At 41.1% G+C, this 20,785-nt stretch overlaps 1 protein-coding gene across 1 annotated transcript; it reads right to left on the bottom strand.

The window, feature by feature from the left end:
* Positions 1-219: 219 nt before the first annotated feature.
* ptprna (protein tyrosine phosphatase receptor type Na) lies at positions 220-20,402 on the bottom strand. The gene is made up of 24 exons (XM_056388733.1): positions 20,083-20,402; positions 16,520-16,570; positions 11,715-11,825; positions 10,842-10,959; positions 10,599-10,746; positions 10,242-10,437; positions 9,959-10,111; positions 9,753-9,878; positions 9,608-9,642; positions 9,247-9,512; positions 9,033-9,119; positions 8,758-8,837; positions 8,512-8,576; positions 6,234-6,443; positions 5,444-5,710; positions 5,204-5,351; positions 4,849-4,922; positions 4,614-4,691; positions 4,227-4,346; positions 3,105-3,271; positions 2,223-2,276; positions 2,006-2,070; positions 1,531-1,604; positions 220-1,413 (listed from the first exon to the last, which is right to left on the bottom strand). Exons 1-24 carry the CDS (start codon positions 20,156-20,158, stop codon positions 1,342-1,344), a joined length of 2,841 nt encoding a protein of 946 aa, XP_056244708.1. The 5' UTR covers positions 20,159-20,402; the 3' UTR covers positions 220-1,341.
* Positions 20,403-20,785: the final 383 nt, after the last annotated feature.

Below are 20,785 nucleotides of genomic sequence, written 5' to 3'. Positions count from 1 at the left end.
AATAGAGTTATTTTTGGCTGTCTGAAGCGACTGTCTGAAAAACAAATAGGTGTGACTAGTAGGGTGAAATGCTCAAGTCTGGCCTCACTGTTGTTGATACAAATTGGATGATATGTTGATTTCATATCAATGGATAAATTATATTGGGGTAAACAACCCTTTTTTAAATGCCCCATTTAACATCTGTTTTTATTAGATATACTGTAAAACACACCTAGAAAAAAAGAGCACTCAAGCCTTTTTTTGTCCGTTTTCTGCTGCATCACATCACAAATTTATTAAGATCAAGTCAAAAATACATTTTTATAGATATTTTCTATCTTTCTGCTACATGAAATAATGACAATCATCGGGATGATTAGGATTATTTACATTAATCACAAGGGCGAACACTGAGAAAGACAATAAAAGAACCCAAACAGAGTAACTTCGTGTGTATGTGCGTGTGCGATGCGTACTTTGTGGTCAAAGTACAGCATCTTTTACAAAACAGCCAGGGCTTAGAGCAAACAATCAAGTTGTCAAGGCAAAGACGAGCCTCACAAATAAAAACTTGCTGGAAGTCGACACACACTAAACGGTAGCATACAGTATTCTGGTGGACATGTAACACAGCACTCAGAGAGTAAAATGGACAGAAACCTCACTGTATATCAGCAAGAAGGACGTCTGAGAGGTTTGATAAGTTTGTGAAAGGATTTAACATTATTTTATCATTAGTCCGAGAAAATCGTAATGTTCAGCAGACGAGCCAAAACAGACCAGTGTTGGTGGTAAATCATCTGTTAATCAATAATTTGAGGTAATCGTGTCATCATATCCAGTAAAATGGTTGATGAGGCAAAGATGGAATCACATGGTAAACAATGTTACACTAATGTATCCTCTCTGACCGTAGGACCACACAACAAATGGCTCCCTTCTCTGTAATCAGGCAAAGGTTAATCCAGAGGTTCTGGATTCACACCAGCACAGTATATGCACATCCTGGCTCTTTGCAGTTCACATCTAATGGCCTCGTTGTTGTCTAATTAGGTAGAAATTCCAGAGAGCAAAGACTCAAATTTGTGCCACAGTGGTGAAAAAAATTATCCTCTGTTCATATTTACATCCTCATCATTTAATGCACGTTTCACAAAATTAGGTTCCAAATGTTGCAAAAACCCGGAGAATTGGCAGATGGTAAAATACTGCATGCTGACAACAAGTGTGGTAGAGCAAATTCTTATTTACAGTGATGGCCAGACATACATGACTGGGTTCCATGAAGCGTGTCCTTTTGGAGCGTGTATTTCTTTTTTTCTTTTGTCTGCATGTCCTCAGTGTGTCCCCGGCTGTTGCTCACTGTGGCAGGGCTTTCAAGATGGCATTCACCTCCTCTGCTACTGCTGTTAGCGCAAACTCAAACTGGTCCTGAGTGGGGAGGGAGCAGGGAGGGGAGAAAAAAATTTGAGAGAGGGATGGTTAAACATGGGACAGAGGAAGACAGGAAATACTGAAAACACACACACACAGACAGATTATCAGTACCTTGGTGCGGACCAAGCCAGGCCTCTGGTCTCTGATGTGCTCCAGTGCGGCTGCGATGTCAATCTCCTTCACTCCTAATGACAACAGCAGGGACAGTAAAAGCATCACTGCTATGGTTTTTGAGGTTTCCTACAACTACTTTGGTGCTACAGAAGATAAACACCCTTCACTCTAAATCCACTCAACCTGTAAAAACGGTAAATAAAACATCTGAGTTTCCATCTGTTACCAAATGGATTTTCTAAGAGAGGTTTTGAAAGACTTTCTTCAGCTCTGTGATCTTTAAAAAGTTAAAAACAAACAAAATATCATGTGATGTCACATTTTCCAGCTAACTTTCCCGTCTAAGCTACCTACCACAGGACCACTTTGCTCATCTTGGATAATCTATGAGCTCCATATCAAAACGTTTAGGTGTCGAATCATATCCCGTGTATACATCTGTAAAGTGTGTGTGTTTGAATGTACGGCTCACCTTTGGCCATGCGGTTCAGCACCATGTCAATGAGGATGTACGTGCCAGTCCTGCTAGTGCCATCACTGTGGGAGTGATAGAGACACATGAGGAAACTGTCAAAGCATCTTCCAAATTGTTTTACCTGAAACCGCTCAAACCACATACATGTTGTATGTTTCTGCAAAATTCTGGTGTTTCTGTGGCCCATCAGAATCTTTTCTTTTTTTTTTTTTACCTGCAATGAACGATGATTGGGCAGGAACGACCTCTGTAGCATTTATTCACCTTCCTGGAAAGCAAGGGAACAAGGGAAAGTAGAAGAAAGAAAGCACGACTAAATGCACACAGTAAAGGATAAAAGGTCTCCATGTAATTTGGGTCGTGGGTAAATTAAAGGCAATGAGATGAAAGCAGTACGCGACCGAGTAGGAAGAAGGTGGAATGGGAAGACGTATGAAACTGTCAGATGAAAACAATGAGATTAGGAATGAGGGAAAGACTGTCAGGACAGAAAAAAATGAAAACTGCAAGAGGCTGTGAAGGACAGTGAGATGGGAAAACAGGAAAGAACAAGTGAGGAGAAAGCCACAGATTCACTGTCCCTCTTGCAGTAGCCAGTCACACCTGCCAATGCTCATTTTTGTGACTATGCAACTGGAGCCAGAGTACTAGCTGCAAACCACAAAAATGACACTGGGAGATGTTAAAATACAAACCTATCAACCTGCACACCAGGAGAGAGGGAGAGAGAGAGGGAGAGCGAGAGAAAGAGAGAGAGAGAGAGAGAGAGAGAGAGAGAGAGAGAAAGAGCACTGAGATGATGGATAAGGCATGAAATGAATAGCATGGATGCCTTATTTGATTATACACAGAGCGAAATTTCAGGGAAGATGGGAAACAAGGAAAAGAGATGGAAGTGATGAAGATAATCAGGCAGATTCAAACCCACTCATGTGACCACTGACTCACCCACTGCATCCTGACTACCTGTTTAATCCACTTTGTGTTTACTGATAACTGAATTTTGCGGCTGAACTCAAGAGCACATGTGGGGATGGTCTGTGTGCGTTTGTGTGTGTGTGCGCGTGTGTGTTTGTGCAGCTGTGTAGTCTCTTACCTGCGGAAGTCGAGCAGTGGTCGTGTGGAGGTGGGGATGCCGTCAGCCGGCCAGCTCAGCAGATGAAACTGCGTCAAGGTTCTGGTCTCCTGTGTCTGGACGTTCTTCAGGTAGAAGCTACGCACCAGGAAGTCCTTACACCAGATGTGCTCTGACACCAGGTTCACCTGGTAAAGAGAGGAGGGTGGTGTAGACAGAAAAGATGAGGATATAGTGTAGACAAAAAAAAAAGTGACTTTCTTATTTAGGAAAGAATTCCATCCACTGAATTTAGCAAATTCCTCAAAATCTTCTTTGTCAGGCAAACAAGAAATTCATATTAACCAAAAGCAGTCAATCTTTATAGACAAGTGCACAGCTTCACCTACAGTTAGTGGATGACAAGATACAAAATAACACCCATTACCCTTTTTTTTTTTCATTTTTGTAACACATATTCCTTAGAAAACATGGAAAATGTTGTCATTAGATGAGAGGGAACAAATCTGTAAGTAGCTGCCACCAGGGGGAGACAAACTATCACTGGTTGACGTTAGAATTTATTGTTTTTATGCAAAGAGATTCATGTTTCCTCATTCCACCATGCAGCGACACTGTATGCTTGATATGCTTCGTGCTGATGAAGTTTTCCCTTCTGCACATTTTCTTTTTAAATTTCTCAGTACCTACACCTCAAGCAGTTGATGGTGAGGTGGTCCCCATTTAAAAATGTGCTGCAATGGAGCTGCTCTTCCCACCAACTCTCATGCTACTGTGGCTGTGACGCTCGCTAACGCAAATGCACAATGGCCTTGACGTTTTGCAGAGAAAAAAAAAAAAAAAAACTGGGTCAAATGATCATGTGGCCCTCCTGTTCCTCGAGATGTTCCTCAGAATTATGATTAATCCTAATAGCGTGAATTAAATCTCAGAGTTCTGACTTTGTTTTAAAAATTATGAGATTAATCTCAGACCTTGAAAGTGTATTTATTTGTTTTCATAGGGCCCTCTTCCTTTTTTGTACACATATGTGTCCTTTGAACAAAAGTGTTACGACAACAGGGCTAATGCAGGCAAGCATTACACTTGATGTTTTGTGCCATATACGAAATGAACAGTTATGAGTCAAAACATGAAATTAACCTCATAAATGTGGTAGAGTGATGAGCCCTCGTCGGGCCAGTATCGCTCGCACTGCTTCTCTCCATCTTCCACCAGGGCTGACATCATCACTATCACCGTGCAGCCGTTCTCCCACACCATCTGGGACACACACACACACACACACACGCACAGACACATGTGGATATAGATGCAGACACAATGATACAGGCACATACACACACATACATTCAGCTGTCACATTTCAGTAAGTCTGTGGCAGCTGGCAGACTGAATGGCCCAATGGCCTGCATCCTTTTGTTATTTCTATTTATCTGTCTATTACAGAATAGAAAGGAAATCCAGCAGATAGGGAAGAAGTGTGAAAACAAGGCAGGAAAAGGAAAGTGGAGGAAAAACTGCACTGACCTGCCAGAAATCAGCGACAGTGTGGGACATAGGTCCCTGTGTGGCGATGTACGCTGGTTGGCGAGGGTCATGATCACACTGTTGGTTAGAAGAAAAAAAAGACAGCAGGGTCTGTTAAGTGTTTGTGGTGTATTAGATGTGAAACTCATCAAAGAATGGCTTATTATTTAAATCTTCATATTGGATTAGATGATAATTCACCATGTAGCAAACCACTAATGTTTAAAGGTCTTACAATGATGCTAGCGTTGATGTAATCTTGTTTATTGGGGTTCAGGTCAGTCTTCAGCTTCACCCGAGTGTGATCATCTGGAGAAGAAATCAGGTGTTAAGTAAGGATTAGACGGCTAATGATATAATGATTGAGTGAGTGGCTGCTGCTTAAATTATGTTTAGGATAAAAATAATAATATAATAAATAATAATCCCCTTGGCTCTTACTATGCAGTTCAATGGAAATGCATGAAAGTAGCACGATGCTGTACATGTTTGGATACGAGATATAATGCGGTGACTGACAGCTGACAGATGCATGACATAATGACAGATGACAGAAGTGATCAGAGAGAGTGACACGTTGATCAACTAACAGGGGAGGGATTCAGCGTTTCTGTTTTTGTCCATGTTGCTCGGGACTTGAGCCGCAGCTACTGAACTGGGTTCAGCCTGGTACGAGCACAAAGCCTCCCACTCCTTCTGAAGGCGGTCCTTGTTGCGCAGGTGATCCTCCATATACGCCTGTGGGGGGAGCAGCATGCACGACATTAACAACTTCTCATAATCAACAAGGAAGATTTTTACAGCAGGAGAATCCACACTGATTCACTCACCAGTATCATGTGACCAGTAGAGATGTCCATATTAGACTGGGCTGGCTCTTCGCTCCAGGACGGGGTAGAGCTGTGGGTGGAGGATGGGCTGTGCTGGGGACCATCACTGAACTGGGAGGAAACGCTGCTGACGCGAGATGTGTCTGTACCCCGTCGACCACCAGCACCCGTGGCTATGGCAGACCCCGCCATGCTGCTGCTCACCCCGCCCACACAGTCCTGGCGGCATAGGGAGGATTTGGACGCCATGTGCTGCCGACATAGCTCCTGAACAGACAGTAGGGAGGGAATCTTTTCATCAGAAATAGAGCTGCTACTAAGCATCACCGTCAACATTGATTAACTGAATAATCAGTTATCATTTTGTGTTTCACAGAAAACCAATCAATGAGAAATGATTAGAAAAATCCTACTTTTTTTATAATAAAAAGTTAAAATAAAATATTCATTTAAAAATTGATGACTTGATGATAAAAAATAAAATGACAAGTGATATATTTTCCATCATTTCACTATTTTGCTTGTTGCCTGTAATTTAAATCCGAAGCATAATATGCGATCTACCAGATATTCAGAAATATATTGCAATTTTCACTGTCCATGCTCTGGTTTTTATGTGTTTAGTGTTTTACAACTTTCACAACCAGGTAGAAAACATCTAGGAAGCTTAGCAACCAGTACAGAAGAGGATCATTAAATGTATGAAATGACATTGGATTCTTAAATAGTTTAAAATACAAACATATAAAATGTCTTTTCATTAGTTCTGACTATCTTTATGTTGCCATACCTGGTAGTCAAAGTGTGTCTCTGCTCCTCCCTCTGGCCCAAGGCCAAGCTTGCCATTGGCCACTTGCTGAGCATAGTGTCTGAGACAAGCTACAGCCATGGCCAATACCAGCACACCTCCCACGACCGCCATGGAAACAAGGGTGATAACCGTCCCACTGGAGCCCTGGGAAACCCTGGTTACCTGAGGGAGACCCCGTGCATCAGTCCTCTGGGAAAAAGACGATAATAAAGAGTGGTGAACAAGACATGGGGAGGTTGGAAGGAAGACAAAGAAAACAGATTGCCACTGGAATTCAATGGTCATTCATTTCAACTGAACAAGAGATTTGTTTCTCTGCGACTGCACATGACAGCGAGGTGTGCTCAATGAGCAGCTGATGTTGAGTTTTAAAGACAGAGGTCTGGAGAAGGGCAAAGTGGTATGATCCAGGAAGACAGCACAGGTTGGTGGAGGTCAGTGAACCACTGCACAAGATGTGCCACACAATGATGATTTAAGTTTTAGTCTGTTCCACCGTGTCATTCCACCTTTTGTAAGCCCAATACAAATAAACAGCTTTTGTTCAGTCATGTTTTTCCTCATGCGCATACATACAGAGACTGAATCGCCACAGTCCTGTTCACGCCACAGAAAAAGGAGGTAAACAAAATAACCAGCCTTGAAAGAATAAATTCATTCTAAAATAGAACAAATCAAGAGCTTCAACTAAACTGGATTTTGATCTGTCCTATAACAACAAAAGACCCAAACAGAAAATAGGGACTGTCATTTTTAAAAGGACTTTTATTTATTTTTATTTTACATTTATTTTATTTTTATTTTTCCCAAAGCACAATACTTACTGTATATGTATGTTAAATAGCATAAGAAATTAGCATTGGCTTTTGCTTTTTAATATATCACTAAAAACCACAGAATTTGAAAACAACTTCCTCGATAAATTGGGATGATTGAACGAACTCAGCAACTTATAAATCAGAAATAGTGATGTTAAAGATGATATATTCTTGTTAATTGAATGGCAGTAATGTTGTGTGGTTGCTGTTGTCCTTTATGTTGTTGTTTTTTTTTTTTATGGTGCTTTTGTATGGCAAAGAACTGTGCTTTCACTCAGTCTTCCTACATCACCGCCGTTTACATGCATGTGACCTTTTCTGGGCTTCTTATTCATATTTGTATTTTTTCTATGTGCACTTTTGATGTGAAAACCCTGTGTCAATCAAACTGTACTTATGTCAGTATCTGTGGAAGAAGTGATTTTTTCCTTATATAATTTTTTAATTTCAATTATGCAACCATTTTTTTTATTTTTAAAATAATCAAATGAATCTAAAAATGCATTTCTAAATAAATTCATCATAACTGACAACACTAATGAGAAGACTTCACTATTTAGTGATTTAAAACATTCTGCCATCCCATTACATCAGCACCACACACACATACGGCATTAATGTATTGACAGGAAATTAAATTGCATTGCATTTCAATAAATGAATCCAACTGTTGTGTGTGTTACCCTAATACTCATTCTAAATGGGCTTTTTGTTATTAATCCATTACACACAAGATGTGAGATGCCGCTGATGAGTCAGAGGCCTGGAATCAGGCTGTTTGTTTGAATAAGAGGGAATAATGAGGTTAATGACACCTGTAACTGTTGCCATAGCACCTTGGATCAGGAAGCCGGAGTAGAGGGGGGAGGTGTAGAAGATGAAACGCCATGGCAACAAGTGAAATGCTGGTTGTCACGAAGTGTCGCCTTGCTGATTTGTTCAGGCCACTTGCCCTCCAGGTGGCACACACTCACAGGGGTTTGCATGCATAGGAAAACCGGCTTTATAGGTGAGACAGCTGTGCCGCCTTTGTCTGTGCTGCACCGTACAGTACGGCTCTCTAACATCAGAGTGCTTGTGCTTGGAATACAATTTATCTTAGAAGATTTTTTTTCCCCCCATTTTCAGAAAAGTTACCAACCGGTATGTGATGACTACAATGTGAAAGCAAGAGTGTCAGCAGTCTCATTTGACACCGGCAAGTCTGTTAATGTGTCAGGCTCAAGCCCATGGATGAATGATTAAAGTGGAAATGGTAAAGAATACAGAGCAGTGATAATATCTCTGTTGCCTTGACAACTGCTCCATATGCTACTGATAGGAGCAAGGGGAAATTTTCCACAGAGGCTGTGTAGGCTAAGCGTGTCCGTGTGTATGTCCATGTGTGTGTGTGTGTGTGTGTGTATGTGTGTGTGTGTGTGTGTGTGTGTAGCAAGTACCTCTCCCACGCCAGTCTGTACAATCTTCAGGCCAGTCTGAGACTCCAGGAAGTTTTTTTCAGATACTGCAGGGTTGAAAAAACAACAAAGATTTTGTTATTGGATGTGAGACAACAAAGCTTTGGTGATATGGAATCTGAGGACGTGACAGGATAATGTGCCCACATACTGTATTGTTCACTTCATGCTTGCGTGTATGTGTGGGTAGATAGGTGTGAGTGTGTGTGTGTGTGTTTTGAGTCTCACCAGCTTTAGCAGCCACCTCTGCAGCCGTCATGTTGTGTTCATTCTGGCGGATACGGAATGTCAGCGCAGGACCAACCACACTGGAAACACACACACACACACACACACACATACACGTGCGCACACACACACACACACACACACACACACACACACACATACACGTGCGCACACACACACACACACACACAGGGGAAAAATTTGTTTAGTGCTGGGTGTAAAATAGCAAAATTCACAAGTCTCTCAAACACTGACACATATAATAGTGGTCTTACCTGATGTTGATGAAGCTGCTGGTTGTCAGGTGTATCTTATCAGCCAGTAGTTCCAACAGCTTCACTCCATCATACAGACCCAGAGGACTGGGAAGAAAGAAACACATCATCATCCTCCATGTCAATGCCATGTTTTATGACAGCCTTCCAACACAAGTTTAAGCAGTGTACAACAAACGGATTAATTGACTGCTCAATTTGCTCGAGTGCTGACCTCTGGTTGGTGACAATGTATCCATACTCCTCCTTAGCTCCCATTCCCTCAACCAGTGGTGGTCCCTGCTCCTTCAGGCCTTGTCCAGCTTCCGCAGGAGCGGCCTGAGGAGGCTGGGTGGCAGAGGGGGGAGGGCTGGAGCTCTTGGCCGCAGGTGTAGCTGGGATTGATGCAGAGGAGGGGGCAAGAGGGGCATCAGGTGGACCGGGAACAGGAACAGGTTTCTGCGGCTTATTTGACACACTGTCTGTTTTTAACAGCTGCATCTATGGGGTGGGGGGTGATAGAGGACATGTTGGTGATAAAAGTGCAGGATTACAATTTGTAACCACTGATAATAACAGATGCTGAGATACTGTACCTCCTTGAGGGTGATAACGTCTTTCTCAATAGGATCTGTGTTGACAGAGACAAACTACTGGTTTTAGACAAATACTACAGTAAAACACACATCAGTTTTAGTCTGATTGATTTTTTTTTCCATTCTTACCATCTGGGGACTGTACCTGTTTTGTCTTGGGCCTGCAGCAGCTGCAGTATTAGGGCTAGCTTGTAGAGCTGCTCTTGACTGAGCTCTCTGGGGTCAACTCCGTACCTCTGCAAGACTCCTGACATCCTCTGGAGCAAGCCGTCTAACACAAGATAACACAATTAGCTCTAATCTTGCATTTTTCTTATTAAGTATAAGTTAGTTTAAGTTCCTTTTCCTCACCATTGTTTCCAGACAGAGTGCTGTAGTCCTGAGGAACCTTCTTGTTCTGCAGCATTTGCTGTCTGCCTGCAGTACCAAGTCTCTCCTCTAGGTTGTAGCCTTCCACATAGTCTATTGGTATGTCCAGTTCCAAGTCATCGTAGTAGGGTAGACCTGCTCATAGTATAATGGGTTATGATGGTAAAGAGTATTATTTAGTTATAATGTATTGTATAATGTGCCGACATTCCAGAGTAGCTTCTTTCTTCAGTGTTTTATTTAGGAAATTTGAAAAATCTTTTACCTGCAGGAGCCATGGAAGCAGCTCCTCTGTGGCGATATGAGGGCTGTGCAGATGCCAGGTAGAGAGACAAGGCTTCCTGTAGCAGCTGCCTGTCACGTTCTCGCTCTCTCTGATTGGCCTGGGACCTTGAAGAGGGGCGGGCATAGCTGCCTCCTGCCCCTAAGAGAGATCTTTCTACTTCATCTTGGTACCTATGCTGTGATTGGGAGATGTATAGCACTGTCATCTAAGAACTAGACTGTGATGTGATATTTTGAGTTTTGATTGAATTGAATGAGTTTGGATTTTTGCCTGGCATAACCACACCTGTGCAGCAGAGACGCACCTGCTGTTGTGCAGTCATGTGTGTTTGTATACCTGGTGATATGTGTATGGGTCCATGGATGCTGTCTGCATGCGCAGCTGGGACTGAGGAGGCTCAACGATCATGTAGTCCACATAGTTGCCAGCAGAAGGTGTGGACCCTGACTTAGAACTGTGGTGATGGGGGATGTGCTGTTTAGACCTAGAAACCAGGAAAGAAACAGAGACACGATTAGGATGGATATAGAAGGGTTGAAAATAGAGTGAAATAAAAGGTGGTAACTGGATAGCACTTACTGAGGTGGATGAAAAGAGGAGGAGGAGAAGTTTGGCTTTGGGGGATGGGTGGTATGGGGAACTCTTTTCAGCTCCTTTGATAAAATATACTGGGTGATATCATCTTGCCATGAAAGCCCTGCACACACACACACACACATACACACACACACACACATGCACAGAGAGAGAGAGAGATTAAAGAAAGCCACAGAGGCAGACAGTGAAAGTGCAAGACTGATGTGTGTGTGAGGGAGAGAGAGAGACAGACAGAGAAAATCTATACAAATTCTAATAGGAGTTGTGTTCAAGTACCTGCATGACTCATGGATTACTGCCTGTATTGATAAAGGATCTATGGATTTCAGACTTCATGTCAGAACAATGGATACTAGTTAACATGAACCAAATGAACTTCACCATGACAATACAGTACTTTGGTTTATGATTTATCATTACCACCTGCACTTTGTGTTTTTGTATTAAATTAGCAAATTCTAGCATGCTAAACCAAGATAGTGAACCAACTTAACATCAGCATGTTAGCTTGCTGACATTGGCATTTAGCTCAAGGAACTGCCTAGCCGGTAAGTAAAGCCTCACAGAGCACTTAGCATGGCATTTAGTCTTGTTTAAAAATATTTTACAGCATTTTGTATTGACTTTCTGACACAGACTAACACCTGACTGACATTTTGATTTTAGAAAGCAAATAGAATTCATAATTAAAGTTCATTATGAGACCAGCGTAAATGATACATGAAAGAGACTCACAAGAAATTACACACAACTTCACTGTCTAAACCTTTGACTTAGTGTTTTCATCACACCTACAATGGGGCATTCACTTTAACAAGTTTAAGGTTAGTAAATGATTTTCATGTTCGATCTTACCTTGTAGCATAAGCTGTTTGAGGACTTCCTGCATCCTCTTCAGAACAGGAACTGACACCTGGTACTGGACCTGGTCCTGCTTAGAGCTTAGACACTGACCAAACAGCCCATCTGGAATAAACACACACGCAAAAATAATTTATGGACACATGCGATACAATAGGTCTTTTTCATGAAAGACATTTTAACATATCACAGGGAGAAAAGTACAGGTATGAAACATGAAAATGAATGAGGGTTTAATTTGACTTAGTTGCTGCAGTTTCAGGGCCCTGGTTTTTGTGCATGCTGTCTCCCTGTCATTGTCATGACTTACTGGGACATTTGAAAATGAACCTTATTAATGTCATGAGTACCATCTGTGCTTTTCCAATCTAAAATGTCTGCTGTGATAAAGGCTCTTAGGAGATGCAGCGCACAACAGCAAATACATATCAGTATTTAACAGTGTGGATATTAAACTGTAATTTAACTGAAACCATATACGTTTCTAACGCATATGGCTCAGGGATCCTTCCCTTGAGGTACAGCATTCTTGGAATAACCTGTAATTCCTCTGATAGCCCACGCCACACGAGCCAAGAGCAGTGAGTCATAGTTTTGAAGTTCACTCCAAACACTTTATACTGCTTGTCACAGTCCTTTCACAAGGTTATGCCACTGTCAGTGTGTGGGCTCTTGAAAATTTAAAACAGTTTCCTTTTGAGAGTTGCTAGCCCTCAGGCAGCCTCATGGCAACAGGAACAATAACAGCATTTACGCAGAATCATTTTCTGTGACGTGCTCTTTTTTCATGATCATACATGAATCGATTTTTTGAACATCCGCAGCACATGAAGATATGTTCCAGTTCTCTACTTTACTGTACATCTGTTGAATTGCATTGTGGTATGGAGGTGATCACCCACTCTAAATCATAAGTTAATGATTATAATCTAATAATTAGTTCAGACATGAACCACAGTGAAAACTGGCTGGAACCAAGGGATTAAGCTGTTCATACTGAAAAGCTGCTGATCCACTCCGTGCTCTGCTGCACCTGCATCAGATAAAAACAAATTCAGGAAGGAAGCCACCTACTGCAAAATTCTAGTTATTCTAGTGAGTTTAGATTCAATTGAATTTCAAATTGAAATTTCTAACTTTATTACAGTGTGAAAAGTCAAATCTCATCTACAAGACTGGGATTTCTTCCCTGAGCTCAGAGAGTTAAGTTGAAGAAAGATTGTCAGACTGCTAGGTGAAAGGAATAGAAATGAAGCAGTGCAGAGTATGTATTATGTGGCGCAATGATGAGTCACCACAGTCTTTCACTACACCAGATAAATCTCAACCAACCCAACCAGCCACAGCCAGATAGTGAATTGTTATACTGAACAGATGAAAGAGGATTATTGTGTTTTTATAGAAACAAATTTTACATTAAGCAGTGCAGTTTAGTTTTTGCAACTTGATGTATTGAAGAATAAGTAGAGAACCATGTTTATATATTATTTACGTTTTCCATAGGTAACTCCCTCTGGGTGGGTAGGTGCGCAGCAAGCTAAATGTCTTGTGTCTGACCAGTAACACAACACTAACTTGAGATGCCTAATCACATACAAATTTGATGCTGATGATATGATACTGATACTGATACTGATACTGATACTGATACTGATAAGATATTGTTCCCTGGCAGTGTATTGCACTGGGGAAATACAATAGCCGCTGGTGGTGATAGCAAAGACACAAGGGACATGAGGAGGAGGAATAGATGATGAATGGAGAGAAAACAGAAAACCGCATGGTTTTATTGGATTGGGACTATTTCTGGAGCTTGAGTTATTTCTGTGGAAATCTTTTTTTGCAGGGAACATAGTATTCAATGTTGGAACGAGGAATCTGTTAAATGGAGAAGAAATGCGATGTTTGGCTCAAATTACATGATTTAAAATGCTCCAAATAAATTACTCCAGAATTGTTTGGTAGCTGTGTTTTTGACAATCTTTATTATCTCTTCTAATTGATTTCCATTGATACCACAACAACAACAACCCAAACATTAAAACTTTATTTAGAATAAGGGTCTGCTGTAATTCATGTCTTGGCTTTAAAAAAGCTGCACTTAGCATTGCACTCAGTGCTTCATTCAAAATGGATAGTTTAAAAAAAGATCTAAGTCGATGCTGCAAAGCCAGAAACGGCATCAATTTTATTCCATCTGTTCTTCTTCCTTGTCAAAACATGGCACCTACCTACCCACAATGCAACTCGACTGCCAACAGTTTAGTACTAGATTTGGAAGACTTATTGTAGAAGCGGCTAATGTAGCCTCTAGCCTCAAGTAGAGTTGAGTAGCAGGATACAGAGGTCTGGTGAGCTCATTTTTTTTTATAACTCCACACCAACAGATTTCAAACAAATATTTCAAACGTGTAGTCTTCAGCCCCACACTCAAGGAGCAACAGGGTGACAAGGTCAGGGTGTTACACCTGTGTGGACAGACCTCAGGTGACAATGTATGACCTTGTTCTGGTTACCACATGCCACAGACTGTGACAACCTGTATAGTCCTAGAGAGAAGATGCCTGCAACAACATAAGCATGACCTTATGCAATCTGTTCTAGCACTATGAAGCTGGTAGAGGACGCAGTCAAACCATTAAAGCCTGATAGACTCCTACACAATATTACGAGCAAAACACAACACAACAAAACCTGCACCTCTGACTTTCCTTTCCCTCAAAAACACACACACACACACACACACACACTGCACACCCAACTACTCTACTATCAAACGTATGGAGACTGCAGACAGTGACTGCCCTGTGCACACCCAATTCTATAAGGGCCAGTCACACATCCTGCCACAGACAGACACAAATAAACAACATCTAAAACATGCTGTATTGTCCATACAGCACACCGAGGCACACATGACACAATCAATGTTCCCTATCACGAGCGGAGGGCTCGCAGGAAAAAAAAAAAGGTGATTTGCTGCAAAGAGAGAGAAGACTGTGCTGTGCCGACATCATTAGAGACCAATTGTAAATGCACCACTGCCTTGGTACTATAGAGGACACCATAAAATAAGCTGCTATATCTGTCATCATTAGTGTTGGGTAGAAGCAGATATTACACGTTACTTTGCCAATTCAAAAGATATTGTTCTGTTCAGTTTGAAAATTCACAGTTGCTGATTATGTGGTGCTTTCATGTTTAAGTTAAGCTAGAAGGGGTAATCCTTCTGGTTTTAGTGGAGGCTAGCTGACCTATGTATTGGATCAGTCTCCACATCTCTTAAAGCACAGAGACATGAAGTTGGTATTGATCCTCCCATTCAACTCCCAGTAGAACAGCAAACAAGCCCGCTGCAACAAAAAAAAAAAAAGGTGGAGTAATGAAACCGAAGGATCAATACCGATAATAGCTTCTCATTTCTGAAAAAGTTTATCACAGTACATACTGTTCAATTTGCATTTGCAAATATACACAAAAGGAAACAAAACATTAACTAAAACAGTAATTCATTTACAATGTAGCATAGCCACATGTATGAGAGGAGCAACAACAGGACAACTTTCAACTATCGTCATAGTTTTATTCTTTTTTAAAAAATTTTATAATTTAGCAGTACAGAATTACAACACTTCATAACTTCATAACGTCTTTGATGTTTCGGATATCAAACATACCAACCAACAAATAAAATCATATATTTACAGACTCAAAATGTAGGTGATGCATTGTAGAGTACGATTGTTGGGTCAAGCGGACATGACACTGAACACAAGCAGGATTTATTACACACGGCTTCAGTTCAGTTCATGAAGACTCAGAAGAGTCTGAATGTTTTCTGTTGACTTTACTCTTACTGTTTTCTGCTCATGCAGTCAGACACCCTCTTGACCTCTTGATCTAAACTCAACACCATCGCTGTGTATTCCTTATAAAGTGTTAGTCACTGTAAGAACTGCACTTTCTTTTTTTCCCCCTACAAGCTAAAACATTTGTGTCTAACAAACAGATCACAGCTTATTTTGCGGGTTCTGGAAGAGACACAGAACCGGAGAGACAGGCAGCTCATTACAACCAATCACACTAAAAATCTTTGAGTAGCCGTTATGGATATTTTCCTCTCGCTCTGCCCTCAGACACACAGATGTGCATAAATCTGGCCCTGTATCTGCACATGAGCTCTAAGTATGCCGATCCATTTTGTATTCTGTCCAGTGGCTGTGTGTGTGCGTAAGTGCAGTTTCCACAGAGAAATGCGTAAGTGTGTGTCAGTGACTCATCACTGTATTAGCACAACAACTGTGGGGGTGTCGACCTCACCGTGATGTCAGTGTTGCCATGGAGACAGTGGAGCGGGGGAGGGGCTTAGATAAAGATGAGAGAAGGGAGAAGGGCAGGTGACGGAGCGAGATAGACACATGGGGCCGTGAGAGAGGAAAAATGACTTGTGTTTGTATATTTTTATACGCAGTCTTTGTGCCAGCATGCTTCCAGTGACATAATGTGTGTGTGTGTGTGTGTGTGTCCAGCTGCAGGGTTAATAATTGAACATGCTGTAGAGGAACAGAAATGATTAAGAAAGTAGTCTGTCTTGAAAGTTTAATGTTCAAGTTCAAAAAAGAGATTATGTTTGATTATGTATGTATGTGTTTGTGTGTGTGTGTGTGTGTGTGTGTATGTGTGTGTGTGTGTGTGTGTGTGTGTGTGTGTGTGTGTGTGTGTGTGTGTGTGTGTGTGTGTGTGCGTGTGTGTGTGTGTGTGTGCGTTTCTGTGTCTGTGTGTGTCTGTGTTGTACTCACCATCTGAGCAGAACTGATCCCTTGTGCACAGTTTTCTCTCAAACAGGCAACCTGAGGGAGAGAGACAAATAGATTGTTAGCAGGTAGTCGGGGGAAGATGTTTTACAGCCATTTCCATGGCAACGACTTCTTTAACTCACATTTAGAGGGCTGAAATGAGAACAAAACAAAGTGAGCTTGACCCTGGCTTATTCATTATAATTAGATTCAAATGTATTTCATGGTGGTAACCAAAACACCCAACCCACCAACAACCAAGCACCCACAACCTTCACCCTGTCTTTTATATTACATTCTAATGCAATTACCATCATCATAAGACTTTTATATTATGAGACAGAGATATTTTAAAAGTCTCTCACCCCAAGTGAAATCGTTCATAATCAGTTTATGATAGGGGACACAAAAACAATGTTGTCGTTTGTTCTTTTAATTATATATTTTTATTATATATCAAATTATATGTCTATTTCTGCTGCACTACTTCTTATTTTAGGTTGGTGAGTAAGACCCTGGAGAGTATGGCAATGTGGGAAGGAGCAGGTGGTTAGCGATAGATAGGAACCTAACACAGCAGAATATGAATGGAAAGCTCTGTCTGGCTGTCCCTCTTTCTTTCTCATGTCACATCTCGTCTCTTTTTGCTCCTAATTTCAAGAGGCCATGTGAGCATGTAACAGACAAAAAGCAAATACATTTCAAATAAGTGGTATAAAATCTGTGTGTGAGTGTATGTGAGCAAAAAATAGACCGATTGGACATATCCCCAATTATATGGCGGGTGACTAGCTGGTTTTCTGAATTGTGGATTGACCCGAACACAAACTTGGATAGAGAACAAAGACTGAGAACTACTTTCTCTGCCTTTAAATGAAGTGACGCAGTACCTAACAGCATTTTCTGTGACTCACCTCTTCTTTCTTTGAGGAGAAACACACACAAACACACACACACACACACACACACACACACACACACACACACACACACACACAGTGTACACACAGTGTACACACAGTACACAACATCTTGTATTTGTCTGATTCCCTCCAAAACTTTTAAGTCTGAAACCTGACACTATATGTGGGTTTTAATGTGCATAAGGGAGAACTTTTAATACATGTAAAATCTTACTCTCTTCCTTTTTTCACACACTCACAAAAAGTGAATACCTCCGTAAAAGCATTTACTATCTGGGTGGCATTGAGGATATCAACATACACACCATCCAAGAGACCGGCCCTCACCGATCTGTGGAGGGTTGTGTGTGAACCTTCACACAACCTTTGGAAGAAACACACACACACACACAGACACATACACACACACAGATATTATTGTATTGTTACACAGCCAAGACGATTCTGAGTAATTGCACCGTTGCAGCTCACAGAGTAGTAGTCATCAGACAGTGACTGATGGTCCAGGAAAGGATCTCTTGTCGTGTTGGTCAGACGATTGACAAAGAACCAGGTCACAAAGCCACTTCAACAAATTTATTTCAGTTTATTTGGATATGATTGCAAATGACTGTACATTGTGGTTTGTTAAATGCAACACTGAGGAGGATGTTACCCTTACAAGTATGTGTGTTGACCTATGTGAATTGTCTTATTATCATCATTGAATAATTATTACATTTATATTTATTCATTTGGCAGACGCTTTTAACCAAAGCAATTTACAAGTGAGGGACATCACTGAAGCTTCAGTTATCAGTATTCAAAATGTGTACGCTAGCATGGTAAAACACAAAGGCTCCAATGAGAACAGACTTTGACAAGGAAATATTACAATTTGTCATAGCAACAGGGCATCAGTCCTTTAGGGAAATAACTGGCTGCAGAAACGTCAACTCACACACGAACATCATGCTGAGAGTGTGAAGATGGACAGTCGCACATATGGATGGACGTCTAATCAAATGAGCAGATGGATGGATGCATGTGTGAAAGGAATTAATGAATGAATGGACAAAGGGAAGCAACAGTGGTGACTAGTTTCTCTCCATGGTGCTGAAATCACTGGCGCTTGCAGAATGGCTTTTCATTGTAGTCTGCATTGTTCCCTGTTTTTGTGCTTTTGTAATTTCTTCGGTTTTCTCAGGGGTGTTTTTTTTTTCTCAGGATGATTCTAATGGCAAATTGTAAAGAAACACAAGTAATTTATGTTAATTCTAATTTATTAGTAGAGTCGTTTTGGATAAATACACATATACATATTATAGCTCTAGACTCAGCTGTAACCAGTTGCCTCTAAGCTGTTTCATTAATCACATTTGGGTGATTGCACTTAAAGGCTAAAAGTGAGAAAACATTTAAAATATACATTACAAATTAAATGACTGGATATGTATAGAGGTGGAGGGAAAATGATGGGTTGGCAGCCCTTCTAGTCGAACAAAACCATGCTCACTTGTTTACGTCTGAAGGAGGGAATAGCGTTTGGCCTTTCTCAGTATCAGTCTGAATTACTCATTGAATTCACTCCCTACTTCACAAATCTCCACCTACACACGTCAGACAGACAGGCTTTTTGTTTTTTTTTTTCAATAAAATATGCGGGTGTAACAATTCACTTGTTGGATCACTGCATCAATTACAAATGATACCAGTTCAATGCATCAATCTACTAAAATACATATTCAAGTCACTCCATCTATAGCAATAATCAGTAGAAGATAATTATTGCTGAGCCTGCTATAACTGCCATTATCAATAATAGTTAGACTACAGCTACTGCTGCTAATGTCACTGCTACTTCTACTGCTGAGAGTGACACAGTTAAAGAATCACCTAACACATTTAAAATAACCTGTTTAACTGAATTTATTTCCTTTTCTTTTGTTTTTGCTCATTAGAGATTTGCACCCCACAGTATATCTCCGTCTAAAAACAGCCATGTTTATTGAAATCAGTCTTAAGTGTTTGGTATCATATATAAATTCGTAAAAAATGACTTGTTGTGTTTTATTTTATGTTTGAATTGTTTACATGAGTCTGCTGTTTACTTTTCATCTTGTATTGTGTACACAGGCTGGTCTGGGCGTTATTGATTTATACTCAACATCTGGATTTGGTGACTGTTTTAGTAAAAGGACTCCAAACAATAACATTATGTCAATAATAGCATAAGGAGTTTTGAGGGAGGGATGATATGGGTCATTAATCCCTTACTCCCTAGACTTAGTTGTCTCTTCCCCTTCACTCTTTGAATCCTCCATCTCTGTTTAATCTCATTACATTATCATCATCTACATTTACTCGCATACTGTATCTCTCTCAATATTCTCAATATTCTTCAAAATACAGTTCATTTTTAACAACTCATAGCCCTCTAATGTGGCACGTGAATACAGTTATTCCTAAATTTACTCTTTGCTGGAATATTACAGCACCGTGCCACAGGGGACAAAGTAGCCGACAGGAGGATGATATCACCATAAAGTCGTTAGCTACTTAGACACGACATTAACCTGTGGGGACAATACGGTGGTGTAACAGTGATTTCTGGTAAGGCTCGTGCCATCATCATCTGTAGCATCATCAACATCATCAGCTTACCGTATTTGTCTGAGCTCCCTGGTTGGCACAGCGCGGTTAGAAGGAGCAGAGCTCGCCATGGTGTGAGGTGTTGCATGATCCTCTCCAGCCTCACCGCAGCGCAGGAGATGCAGAGAAAAAGATGCGGAGTCTCTTTTTGGTCTCGTTTTGGTCCCTTGCACCAGTCCTTTAAACCCCCATACTGTTCAAACGAGCTGCAGCCAGTGTCGACAGCTCACACTCCACCCCCCCCGAAAAAGCCCATGTGAAGGAAAAAATATAAATAAATGGATGAAAGAACTAATTCCTCACAGTGAAAAGGCGGGGCATGGGGATGGAGGGGGGGTGAGGGGGGTGGAGGAACATGCGACGTAGTATCTACTCACGACAGCACAGCTGCGGAAATAACGTAACGAGTCTGGTGATGGGCGGTGGGGATGGGGGTGGGGGGCTCTGCTTCAAGACATCCACCTGCAGCTACTGTACGTCATCACCAAATGAGAGCGGGAGCTGGTCGAGAGTGTTCACGTTCATATTCCACCCATTCATCCACGTCATTCATTTATTATTCATAAACATGCAGGTATGCGCACAAAACGTGCAATCTCAAACAGCTTGCAGGTGTTCACACGTATATGTTTATGTGTGTGAGTGTGTCTTTGTGTGTGTGTGTGTTTCAAGCTTACATTGAATTTAATTTCATGTTTGACAGCATTGAACCCTG

The sequence above is a fragment of the Seriola aureovittata genome, chromosome 11 (assembly GCF_021018895.1).
Source record: "Seriola aureovittata isolate HTS-2021-v1 ecotype China chromosome 11, ASM2101889v1, whole genome shotgun sequence".
Lineage (NCBI taxonomy): Eukaryota > Metazoa > Chordata > Actinopteri > Carangiformes > Carangidae > Seriola > Seriola aureovittata.
This window is presented reverse-complemented; position numbering and strand designations above follow the sequence as displayed.